We start from the raw sequence: 13,360 nt of genomic DNA, 5'->3' as shown, positions 1-13,360 counted from the left end.
TACCCTGACTAGCTCGTAGCACCGGAAGTAATCCAGATATTACTATTCTTGAGGACCTCCTTTTTAAATTCCTGCCTAACTTTCCTTATTCTCCCTTCAGAATCTCAACCTTTTCCCTAACTGTGTCATTGGGTTCAATGTGTACATTGACCTCCTGCTGGGCCCTCTCCCCTTTGAGAACATTCTGCATCCTCTCTGAGACATCCTTGATCCTGGCACCAGGGAGGCACCATTCCGATTTTTCACTGCTGGCCACAGAAACATCTGTTTGCACCTCTGACTAGAGAGTCCCCTAACACAATCGATTGCTTGGAACCCGATGTACCCCTCATTACATTAGACCCTGTCTCGGTACCAGAAACTTGGTTGCATTTTATGAAGAAAGATATAATTTGTTCAGTTGTTACCCACTGAAGTTGAGAAGATCTTATTGAAACATCAGATCCTAATAGGGTATGATAGAGAAGATACTGGAATGATGTTTCCTCTTATAGAGGGGACTAGATCAAGAGGATGCTGATTAAAAATATGAGGCCTCTTTTTTTGGGGTGGAGTGGTGAATTTCTGAGTTGGTCATTAGTCTATAGATTTTCGTAGTGCAGGTTTGAATTATTCAGTTTATTCAAGGCTGGGTTATATAATTTTTTTGATAGAGTCGAGGGCTAGGAGATGCAGACATGATGGTGAGGTCCAGGCCACAGGCAGATTAACCATGACCATATTGAATGGTGGTAGAGAAGCAGGAGGTTGGAAAAGCACAACAAGGCAGGCAGCATCAGGAGGTGGTGAAATCGACTTCTCCATCACCTGATGCTGTCTGGCTTGGTGTGTTCTTCCAGCCTCCTCCTCGGCCCCTTGGATTCCAGCAGTTTGCGTTTTTTTTGTCTCTATTTTGAATGGTGGAGCAGGCTTGAAGGGCTGAATGGTCTATTCTTACTCCTAAATCCAATGTATAGTGACATGCAATGTCTCCAAAATTACTCCTGCACTTCAAAATTTGCAGAATGTGTTGTGGCAGTTTTTGTTCCAGAAGCCTACACAGGTTGAATTTCTCATCCTTACATTACAGAGTTCCCTTCTTATCACCATAGCAGAGAAAGAAGCAGACAGAATAGTGGACCAGTCACCTGATTGGAATGAACTGGAATATTGATCTAAAAAGAGACATGTTGCTGAATCTCTTCATCATTCACTCATCAGGATGGCAAATTTCAAATGGTCACTACAATTTATTTCACAACACCAGGCTATAGTCCAACAGGTTTACTTGGAAGCACTAGCTTTTGGAGCACTGCTCCTTCATCAGGTAGTTGTGGAGCAGGACCATAAAACAAAAAATTTATAGCAAAAGGTTACAGTGTCATGCAACTGGAATAATAAATAATGAACAAACCTAGATTGCTGGATTTTGGATTTGTGGTGCTGGAAGAGCACAGCAGTTCAGGCAGCATCCGAGGAGCAGCAAAATCGACGTTTCATCAGGATGTGAAGGGCTTTTGCCCGAAACGTCGATTTTGCTGCTCCTCGGATGCTGCCTGAACCGCTGTGCTCTTCCAGTACCACTAATCCAAAATCTGGTTTCCAGCATCTGCAGTCATTGTTTTTACCTAGGTTGCTGTTAAGTCTTTCATCTTTTAGAATGGGTTACAGGTTTTGGTTCATTAATGAACCACCTGATGAAGGAGCAGCATTCCGAAAGCTAGTGCTTCCAAATAAACCTGTTGGACTATAACTTAGTGTTGTGAATTTTTATATTTGTCCAACCCAGTCCGACACCGGTTCCTCCACATCATGACAACAATTCATGACACAGGAGAAAAATGGTGGTCATTGTTTGGCAGTTTGATTTTAATTGGCCATAGCAATGGCATTGGGAATGGAATAGGAAATAATAGGCTGACCAAGCTCCCAGGCAGTTTAAACAAAGTGTAATGCATGAACATATTCCTTTTGTTTGCTTAGAGCAAGTCCCTGTGCATGAATGTATGTTGCTTCTGAAGCCGCCACTTTTGTGTAATAAATACTGACTTTTCTGATAATGCTCACATCCCATGAAATAAGTTAAAATTATGTTTGGAACAACTTGGCTGAAATACCTTAGGAACAAAATGAATTGGAGATGTTCACAGTACAATGGATGGGTAGATATGAATATTTGGAGGAATTGAGTAGTATACTGAAGCTGTCATAGATCCATTGTATTTGCTTAAGTGCCATTCAGTGGTTAAAATTCAATCCCAGGACAAACGATGCTCCATTAAGCAAAGCAGAGAATTGTCTTTTGCATTATTGAGTTCCGGAGTCCTGAGGTCATGATGCAGTTGTATAAGACTCTGGTGCGGCCGCATCTGGAATATTGTGTGCAGTTTTGGTCGCCATACTATAGGAAGGATGTGGAGGCACTGGAACGGGTGCAGAGGAGGTTTACCAGGATGTTGCCTGGTATGGAAGGAAGATCGTATGAGGAAAGACTGAGACACTTGGGGCTGTTTTCATTAGAGAAAAGAAGGTTTAGGGGTGACTTGATTGAGGTGTACAAGATGATTAGGGGGTTAGATAGGGTTGACAGTGTGAACCTTTTCCCGCGTATGGAGTCGGGTATTACAAGGGGGCATAGCTTTAAATTAAGGGGGGGTAGATATAGGACTGAAGTTAGGGGTAGGTTCTTCACTCAGCGAGTCGTAAGTTCATGGAATGCCCTGCCAGTAGCAGTGGTGGACTCTCCCTCTTTATGGGCATTTAAGCAGGCATTGGATAGGTATATGGAGGATAGTGGGTTAGTATAGGTTAGGTGGGCTTGGATCGGCGCAACATCGAGGGCCAAAGGGCCTGTACTGCGCTGTATTCTTCTATGTTCTATGTTCTATGTTCTATTATTATAGGAAGTAGAGAACGTATGAAGGGGCAAAGGCAGATTAGTCGTTCAAACCTATTCCACCATCGTTCAGTGAGTTTTTGTCTGATGTGTGATCGAACTCCATGACCTTTGCTCCATGCCGTTGATGAACAATCTCATAATAATCTGATATAATTAATCTATCATCACCTGTCATTTGTAGGACAGAGCTCCAACCTTATACCACACTTTGTGTCTGGAAATGTTTGCTGGTATCCCTCCTAAAAGAGCTAGCTATAATCTTTTCCCCTTGACATCTTAAGAGCTTAAGAAAAAAGTTGCCTCTTCTAAATTCCAAAAATGACAATGTCATCAGGTTTGGGTTAGGATTAACTGTCCTCATAATGTAACCCTTGGAGGCAGGTATCATTCTGATATCATTGACTGTATTGTGCCATTCACTATATTATAGCTGATTCGTACCCCAGATTCATTTTTTCATATTCCCAAGACCGAATAAATATCAGCCTTTCACGGACTAGAAGGTCTCCTTTAACCCCTCAGCATCCACAGCTTTTTGACAGAGGGAATTCCAGATTCCCACATCAGTTTGTGTAAAAAATGCTTGATGATTTTAATTTTAAATGGCTGCACTTTCATTTTAAGGGTGGTCCTTTGTTCTGGATTCTACCCTTGGACGAAACCATTTTAAACACCTCAACTGTCTGTAATTTCTAAACTCGAGGGAACCACAAGCCCAGTTTATTCAGTCTGTCCTCGTAATTTAATCTTTTATAGTTAGGTATAATTCTGCTCAGCCTGTGCTGTACCTATTCCAAGCTGTTGAGGGGTGATGCTCCCAAAATCTGAGAACAGTACTCCATATGGGGATTTGGCCGTGGACACCAAAAGAAGGTTTCCCTTTCTGGGAAGGATGAGATTTAAGAAACACAATTTAATACAGAGGAGTTTGACAGAAGTGAGAAGAATCTTTTCTCGTGAATTTTTGGAGCTGTCTTCCCACAGGTGGAGGCAGAGGCGTTGACTATTTTTAAAGAAAGAAGTAGGTAGAATCTCAGTAAAAAATGAAAGAACTGCAGATGCTGGAACTCAGAAACAAAACCAGAAACAGCTGAAAAAGCTGAACAGGTATGGCAGCATCTGTGGGGAGTCCTCAGAACTATGTAGATAGAGTCTTGACTAACAAAGGAATTAAGGGTATCAGAGGAAGATGGCAAGGTGGCATTGAGACTGTTAGATGAGCGATGAGAATAATGAATGGCAGAGCAGGCTCAATAGAACCGACTGGTCTATTCTTGCTCCTAATTCATATCCTTGTGTGACCGACAGAAGAATAACTTGCCAATCTTTGTGTTGAAACTCACTGACATAAATACCAACAGATTGTGAACCTTTTTGATTATATCTTGCAGAATGATTTGTTTTTAACTATGTCTGTACATGGGATATCCAAATCCTTTTCTTCCTCTGTAGTTCCTTCTCACTTGCCATGAAGGAAATATTTATTGAGAAGATAAAATGAGAGGACTTTGGAATAATCAATCTGAAGGTGGCAAAGATACCAACGTTATCATTTCTTCAGACAGTACAGGGGTATTGTACCTTGTGGCTTCACCAGGGACAAATTAATGCAAGCCTAACTCAACTACTGACCTGGGACATCTGAGCCTTCCAGCCACCCAATACTCATCTGGTTTCGCTAGAAAGCTGCTTAGGGGCTTTTGGCATGCAAGATTAAAAAAATAGTTTGTGGCTGCTAGGCTGAAAATGGTTAAAATCCAGAAAGATGACAATCTTTATGAATAAGTGGTCTGATCCTTATTAGCAGGCTCATGAGAAACAGTTCAAAGGGCTTTGTGCACAATGTTTGAGAAAACTGCACTTAACATTTCCCATTCATTCTTGGGAGAATTCTCTTAAATGTTTTAAGAATTGCACAGTGACAGATGAATTGCATATCCTTAGTCTTTTGAGACTCTTAAAAATGCTTCTTGCCTGTTGCATTTGTGCAGCGCAGACAAATTTTAATCTTGTGTGGGTTTCTGTCATTTTTTTTCTTGCACAGGACACCGAAACAGGCCATTGCAATGAGATTGCTGATTACTCAAGCGAGCCTGACTATAAACGACGATGTAACCAATCACTGTAAATCATCGGAATTGCTGAGGCTGACCCTGGACAATGTTCTGTTGAACCTCGCGCCGGTGGTGAACCATGCCAAGCCCCCATCACGGGAATTTCGAGCTGAGCCCACTGTTGGATTTGCAGAACTTTATAAGCTCGAGGTGTGCGTGGGGGACTTGCAGATTGACAACCAACTTTACCACCGGACCAGCTTTCACTTCCCTGCTCTGCTTTGCCAGGAGCTGAAACCAGAAAGGCCACAATGGAGAAATGGCTCCCATTCAACGCTCTCGGCCAAAGACCTTGATGATTACAAAGACAAGTGTTTCTTAACAGCCTGCATCCTCTTGGGAGAGCAGAATTTTGCCTTCACCATGAATGCGCTGGACTTTGAATTGAAGCCTGCAAGACTTTATGTGGAGGACACATTTGTGTATTACATCAAGACTCTGTTTAATACCTATATCCCAGACAGTGGTCTATATCACAAACAAGTAAGAACAACTTCTGGCTCAGCAGCAGACCTGGCTGTGCCAGAGCAAGTGGTCACTGCCACCCGAGCGCTAGTGAACCCAATCAAATTGCAGCGGTTGACCATCCATGCCATCAGTTTGCTCGTCAGTGTCCATGCATCGATAAAATTATACATCGCCTCCGATCATGCTCCTCTTTCGTTCTCACTCTTCGAGCGAGGGCCGATCTACACTACTCCAAGGCAGCTTATCCATGCACTTGCCATGCACTATGCTGCAGGAGCATTATTCCGAGCAGGTTAGTACAGCCACTTACAGGGTTGACATTTCCATTCAATGGCTCACAGTGGCTATTTGGATTAGTTCCGTGAAAACGGTTGATACCACAAAGATCACTCATTACACACCTCATAGAAACAGGAGAAAACTCCTCAAAACCATTCCATCATTCAACAAGATCATCACTGATCTAGGACCTAACACGAGATACCCAAATTAGCCTCATTCATTAATATCTTTAGTTAACGAAGATCTATTGATCAATTGAGTGTCATGTAAGAAGAGAATTCTAAATTTCTGCCAGAAGCTTTCATGTTGAAGTGGTTAAGAACTTACTCCTGATTTTATTTTGTCTGTTTTATGCCCTTTGACTGTGTATTTTGTGACAATTACGATGCACCCTGTATTTGTCAACTTTCTCTCAATGGTTGTTGATAGCTGTGTGTCCTTCCTTAAAGGACAACTTACAGAAGAAGATGAAAATGCTTGTCTGTGGTAAATTGATTATCTAAACTCATCCATAGGAAGCAGCATTTGGTGTAGTACAATTGGCCAGAACACCTTTGAACTCAGGGAAATGACTAGAACCAGTTTGAATGCTACTGGGTGATTGGAGCTTTTGGAATTTTTCCATTCAGTAACTCGGTGGTGATATTTAATTCCCTATCAGATGTTCTGTAAAGACACAACTGACAACTCCACAGAGGCCAATGTTCCATCACCTTTTACACATGGAGAGTCCTTGACACTGATCCAGCTCACTCAGAGCCAGCTGTCAGAGTGTAACCAAACAGCCGGCACTCCTGATTATATCTGTCAGTCAGGGCTCCCAAATTGGAGCTGTTAATCTGGTCCAATCAGGGAACTCATATTCTATGAGGTCCACCTGGCTGGCCTCGTTACAATTACTACCTAAGCAATTCACATCACTATCTCAAATGGCTCCCTTCTGAGACTCTGTAAAGTAAGAGACAGTTAAAACCCACCATGCCGATAGTCCTTGATTGCTTCAGTACCCAAAACATCCTATGAGCATAGGGGGCGTAAGAGGGTGTTAGGTAAAATCTCAGCTATAATCTTATTGGATGGCAGAGGAAGTATGAGGGATCATATTTCCAACTCCAACTTTTATTTCTCATGCTCTGTGTTGACACACAATGAGATGCAGGTTGCTGGCGTTTTCATTAAGTATAAAGATTTAGAAACATAAAAGCTAGGAGCTGCAGTAGTCCTTTCAGCTGTTTGAGCCTGCTGTGCCACAATATATGCTCGTATCTCAGTGCTAAATTCCCAGTTTCTCCCAAACTCCTTGTATCTAATAAATTATCAATCTCTTTCGTGAATATATTCATTAACTTGGCCTCCACAGCCATTTGTGGTAGAGAATTTCACCATTTCACTTCCTTATGGGTGAAGAACATTTTCCTCATCTCAATCCTGCATGGCCTACTCCATATCCTGAGGCTGTGTCTATCCTGTTTATCCAGGGAAACCAGGTTTGGCTGTATAGCAGTATTCTCAGCTCAGAGTCAGAAGGAGTAGCCTTACCCTCTCTGGACAGCCCCACCGAGTTGAGAGTGAGCACCCACTTTGAACACTGGACCGATGCTCAACAGTGATACTCATGTCTGCTGGATGTGGGTCACTGTCATCCTCACATCAATTGTGGGAGCCTATTAAATCACCCCCTCCCCCTGCCTCGCTGTACAACACTTCCTGAGCTATTTATTCACTTGCAAACTCCTTCCAGGTTCCATGGCTGTGCACCATTCTCCAATAGGGATCACATAAAGATACCAAAATAGCCAATAGCTATTTTTAAAAATATGTCTAAACAATCACAACGTAGTAACCTCTCTCCTTTGAGCCAAAACATTTTGGGTTCAATTCTCACCATGGAGCACAGATTTAAATTGGCAACTCCACTGCAGTATTGAGGGAGGTCCACATTGGTCAATAAATCAAGGTCGTTCTGCTCCCAAAGCCAGGCATGAAATATGCCACAATTGGATTTTAAAGAGGACCAGGCTAGTTCATTATCGGTTTGTTAAAGTTTATGTGCAAATTACCTGCTGTCTTTTCATGACTGTGATATTTGTGGGGGGAAGGATGCTGCATTGAGACCCCTCTCTTTCTCTGGATCGAAGGCCTTTTTTGGTTTATAATGGTAAAAAAATCAGCCACATTTGAATCTTACCAATAAGAGGATCTTGTCTTTAAAAATGTAGTTTTTTACATGATAACAATTATGTACAAGCTACATTAGAAAGATAGGCATTGTTACAAAGACCAAAGGAACTTGTGAGACTCTGCAGCTTTCATGACTGAATATTGAGTTTATTAATTTTAGGGCCTGAATATCTTCTTCCATGTCCTACCGCACTAGGCCTTGTCCTCACATGGGCTGCTGTTACAAACATCCCATTGACAGCTACTAATGGTCCCCATTAGCAGATACTGAATCTCCCACGCTGACCTTTACCCATTACTTTTGTCTGCCCAATCACTGTTTTCTTTCTCTCTCTCTCTGGGCTCCATCTCCAACCCTCTCCTTCTCCCTTTCCGCACTCCCATCTCTCCTGTGTATGCCAACCTTTTCCTAGAAATAATTAGTTCTGGAGAAGGCTTACTGGACCCAAAATATGAACTTTAATTTGTCTCCATGAATGCTGCCAGAGCTGCTGAGTTTTTACAGCAAGTTCTGTTTCTGTTTCTGATTTCCAGCATTCGCAGTTCTTTTTCGTACATATGAATCTTCAGTGCATGAGATTGTGATATTTCTAGGAGAAAGTGAGGACTGCAGATGCTGGAGATCGGAGCTGAAAATGTGTTGCTGGAAAAGCGCAGCATGTCAGGCAGCATCCAAGGATCAGGAGAATCGATGTTTTGGGCATGAGCCCATCTTCAGGAATGAGGCATTGTAATATTTCTGCCTTGTCCCTAACAGAAACATCCATTAGACCTTAATGCTATATCCAACATTAGCCCTTTCAGAACTGTTACCTCATATACCAAGTGCAATAGTAACTCCACTTCAGAAGTACTTCATGGAGTTTGAAGGGCTGTGGGTCATCCCTTTATGTACATTGATATAGAAATAGAAACCTTTGATCCTTATATTTGAGCTAAGAAAGCGTTCTAATATGTGCGGCCACCTGTCATTGACTTTTTTGGTTTATAATCCACAGGTTGGGTTGTTGGATCTCTGGAAATTCTTGGAAGCCCTGCGAATTTGGTGCGAAGTATAGGTAATGGGATAGCAGATTTCTTCAGACTCCCATATGAGGGACTGACCCGTGGTCCCGGTGCTTTCGTCAGTGGAGTCTCCAGGGGAACAACTTCATTTGTAAAACATATTTCGAAAGGTAAATATTATTTTTCTTGCTTTCATTTAAAGGCCACATTCTAATTTGATACATGTGGCAGCCTCATACTTTGATATCTTGCAGTATTGCCTCAGAAATGAGAAAGTAGGAACTTCTGCTGGACCCTTTGGGCAAATGAAGAAAGCCAAACTGGGCAGGCTTCTGAAATGGACATGATCATGATTCAAGAAAAGTGCATCTTATAAAATGAGTCATCAATTCTTATAGTTTTTGACATGCTAACATGTTTTCTGTTATGAAGGAAATGACGCTGGCTTACCCTCTCTGTTCAAGAGCCATAAAAAGATTGTCCTCTAGCAATTGTATACCTTTACATAATAACAGCAAGGCACACCACCCTGTCACAAGAAGGAGGGGGGAATGGATGAGAAGGAGAACATTCTGTACTTCAAGCTCAATCCACCATTCTATGAGATTGTGGCTGATCCATATTCTAACTCCATCTACTCGACTTCATTCCCTTTCTCCTCATAAGTACCCTTTACCAGGAATACATTCCTCGATCTCAATTTTGAAATTTTGGAGAGCTGCACCTTTCAGTTGTCACCTGGATCGAGTTGCTTCTTGGTATCGCACCTACGTGGTTTAGCTCCAACTCTAAGGTTGTGCCCCCTTGTCCTGGGCTCTCCCACTGAGGAAATAGTCTTGCTACATCTGTTTCATCAATTCCTGCCCTGATTTTAAACACTTTAATGAGATTGTCCCTTAATCTTCAATGCTTGGATAAAGTACTCGGGCGAAACTAAGCTGAGGAAAAATGGGTGGATTTTGGAATAATTTTTGAAAGTAATGTGCATTAGAAATTTCCATATTTGAAGAACAAAGGAATGTAAATTGTAATCTGGATTTAGCCTCCTGTGTTGGCCCCCCCCCCTTCCCGAAACCTGGAGGCAGCAACAGTCTGCCAGTGTGTAGGATGTCTGTATAAAACACTGATCTTTGTGCTCCAGTGTTTGTTCCAGCAAGAAGACAAAAAAAAGCAGTTCTTTCAGCCTTTCATCTCATAATCTCTCTTTGACCCAGCCACGTTAACCTGTGCCACCTCATAACCCACTCCCACCGTTCCTCACACTCTCTGTGTGCAACCTAACCCATCTCGTGGCCTCGCATGCCTTATGCCAGTCTATGTGTATCTACCCATCCCCAATGGTTCATCGTATCCCCTGTTCCAAACTTCCATGGTATTTTATAGCAGCTATGTAACTTAGTGTAAACTCAGTAAGATGTAGGAGTAAAGGTAGGCCATTTGAGTCTGCTATGCCGTTCTGAGAGTTCATGGCTGCTCTGATAACCCTCAACTCCATTTTCCTGTCTTTTCTTTGACAACCCTTGATTCCCTTAACAATTGAAAATCTGTCACTTTTTCAGCCTTGAATATACTTAATGACCCAGCCTGAAGTTCCACAGATTGATTACCCTTTGAAGGAAGAAATTCATTCTCATCTGTGTCTTAAATGGGCAACCCCTTGTACTGAAATTATGCTCATGGTCTTAGACACTCCCACAAGAGTAAACAACCTCTCAGCAGCTACCCTGTCAAGTCTCCTCAGAATCCTATATGTTTCTGAACTCCAACGAGTACATACTGAATTTCCTCTTGTCATCAGTATATCCCTCCATAGCAGGATCAACCTTGTGAACCTTCTTAAATGCCTCCAATGTCAATACATCTTTCCTTATCGATTGGATAAGGAGATCAAAACTGTTCACAGTATTCCAGCTGTGGTCTGACCAGAGCACTGTATAGTTTTGCCAAACTATTCCTATTTTTATTCACTTTGAATTAAAGACCAACATTCCATTTGCTTTCCCTACAACCTTCTAACTTGGATGCTAGCTTTTTGTGATTCATGCACAAGGACCCCCCCCCCCGCCGATTCCTGTGTGTTCTCCACTTAAATAATACCAAACTCATGTATTCTTCTTGCTAAACCTCACATTTACTCTGTTATATGCTGCCTCTTAAATTTCTGCTCATTCACTTAATCTGTCAATGTCACGGTGGCTCAATGCTTAGCATCACTGCCTGATAGCACCAGGGACCCAGGTTTGACTCCAGCCTCCAGTAACTGTCTGCATGGAGTTTGCAGGCTGCTCCAATTTCCTCCTACAGTCCAAAGATGTACAGGTTAAGTGGATTGGCCATGTTAAATTACCTGATCATCCAGGTTAGGTGGGTTAGGCATGGTAATAGAATGTCTGGATGGGATGCTCTTCAGACTCAATAGGCTGAATGTGTTCTTTCTGCACTCTAGACTCTGTGATTCTCTATATCCCTGTCTAAACTCTATGCAGACTCCTCATTACTTCTTAGTTCATTCTCACCACTTGCCTGCACATTGAGAAGATCTGCATCTGGACTGTCACCTTGTATAAATCATTGGGCTCCCAGACAGCATCTTTATTTATTTCTTTCATTGCAAGGCCAATACTTGCAGGATACAACTATAAGATATGGGTGTAGAATTAGACCATTCAGCCCATCGAGTCTGCTGTGCCATTCGATCATGGTTTCTCAATTCCTGCCTTCCCCCCATAACATTTGATTCCCTTACCAATCAAGAAGCTGTCTATCTTTGTCTTAAATACACTGAATGATTTGGCCTGCACATTCTTCTGTGACACTGAATTCCATGGATTCACCACTTTCTGGCTGAATAAATTTCTCCTCATCTCAGTTCTAAAGTTCACAGGGTTATCTCTTCACTCCGAGGCTGTGCCCTCAAGTCCTACTTCTCCAAATAGTGGAAACATCTTCTCCACAGCCACTCTATACAGACCTCTTAGTATTCTGTAAGTTTCAAACAGATCTCCTGTTCATCATGGACTCTTAAAATCTTATTATGACCAAGGTGAGGTTAACTGGCCTATAATTCTACGTCTTCTGCCTTCCTTCCGTCTTAAACAGGAGCGTTACATTGGTAATTTTCCATTCCTCTGAAACTCCCCAACTCCATATATTCCTGAAAGATCCCAACTCTTAAGTTCAGACCAGAGTCCTCAACCCTTGCTTGCAGGACAAGCCCTTCATCCCAGCATCAGTACTGTAAACCTCCTGTGGACCCCCTCAAAAGCCGGCACGTCCTTCCTTAGATACGGGGCCCAAAACTGCTCACAGTATTCCAAAGGCAGCCTGACCACAGCCGTATACAGCCTCAGCAGTACATCCCTGAATTTACCACTCAAAATGAATGCTAACACTGAATTTGCCTTCCTAATTGCCAACTGAACCTGCATGTTAACCTTAAGTGAATCCTGAAATAAGACTTCCAAGTCCCTTTGTGCTTCAGAATTCATTCCCATATTGTATTCCATCTGCCACTTCTTTGCCCACTCTCCTAGCCTGTCCAATTCCTTCTGTAACCTTCTTGTTTCCTCAACATTACCTGTCCCTCTACCTACTTTTGTATCATCTGCAACAATGCCCTCAGTTCCTTCATCCAGATAGTTAATGTATAACATGAATATTTGTGATCCCAGCACTGGCTCCTACAGAACTCCAGTAATCACAATCCTGAAAATGACCCCTTTTTCATCCCCTCTCCCTTCTGCCAGTCAGCCAATCCTCTATCCATGCTAGTACCTTGGTCCTAACACTCGTGGCTCATATCTTATTTAGCAACCTCTTGTCCACACCTTGTCAAAGACCTTCTGAAAATCCAAATAGATCATTTTCACTGGCTGTCCTTTGTCTAACCTGCTCATTACTTCCTCAAAGAATTCTAGCAGATTTGTCAGGCATGACCTCCCTTTGACGAAGCCATGATGACTCAGCCCTATTTACCAGGCACTTCCAAGTATCAATGAACTCTAAAATTGTACGGATGACCAAGGTCAGGTTAATTGGCCTGTAATTTCCCATCTTCTGCTTCCCTTCCATCTTAAACAGGAGTGTTACATTGGCAATTTTCCAGTCCTCTGAAAGATCACCACCAATGCCTTCACAGTCTCCTCAGCTATCTCCTTACGAATTCTAGAGTGTAGTCCATCTGGTCCCGGTCATTTATTCGCCTTCAGATCTTTCAACTTCCCCAGCACCTTTTTAGTGATGGCCACTGCACTTATCTCTGCTCCTCAGTCTCTTGAAGTTCTGGTATACTACTGGTGTCTTCCCCTATGAAAACTGATGCTAAGTATCTATTCAGTTCTTCCGCTATTTGATTGTTCCCCATTACTACTTCTCTAGCCTCATTTTCCAGCAGTCCATTCTTGCCTCTCTGTTACTTTCTATATATCTCAAA

At 42.3% G+C, this 13,360-nt stretch overlaps 1 protein-coding gene across 4 annotated transcripts in view; it reads left to right on the top strand.

The window, feature by feature from the left end:
* Positions 1 to 13,360, top strand: part of vps13b (vacuolar protein sorting 13 homolog B) — a 977,967-nt gene that overhangs the window by 950,138 nt on the left and 14,469 nt on the right. For 3 of the 4 annotated variants that reach the window (XM_043687669.2, XM_043687667.2, XM_043687671.2), the window contains exons 56-57: positions 4,923 to 5,752; positions 8,922 to 9,098. In XM_043687669.2, coding sequence (XP_043543604.2) covers positions 4,923 to 5,752; positions 8,922 to 9,098 — 1,007 coding nt within the window. Of the gene's footprint in view, positions 1 to 4,922; positions 5,753 to 8,921; positions 9,099 to 13,360 lie in introns of those variants that run through there. The other variant, XR_015757055.1, reaches the window with a different exon arrangement.

The sequence above is a fragment of the Chiloscyllium plagiosum genome, unplaced genomic scaffold (assembly GCF_037043375.1).
Source record: "Chiloscyllium plagiosum isolate Xiang-an unplaced genomic scaffold, Cpla_swu_hap1 HiC_scaffold_4, whole genome shotgun sequence".
NCBI lineage: Eukaryota > Metazoa > Chordata > Chondrichthyes > Orectolobiformes > Hemiscylliidae > Chiloscyllium > Chiloscyllium plagiosum.
This window is presented reverse-complemented; position numbering and strand designations above follow the sequence as displayed.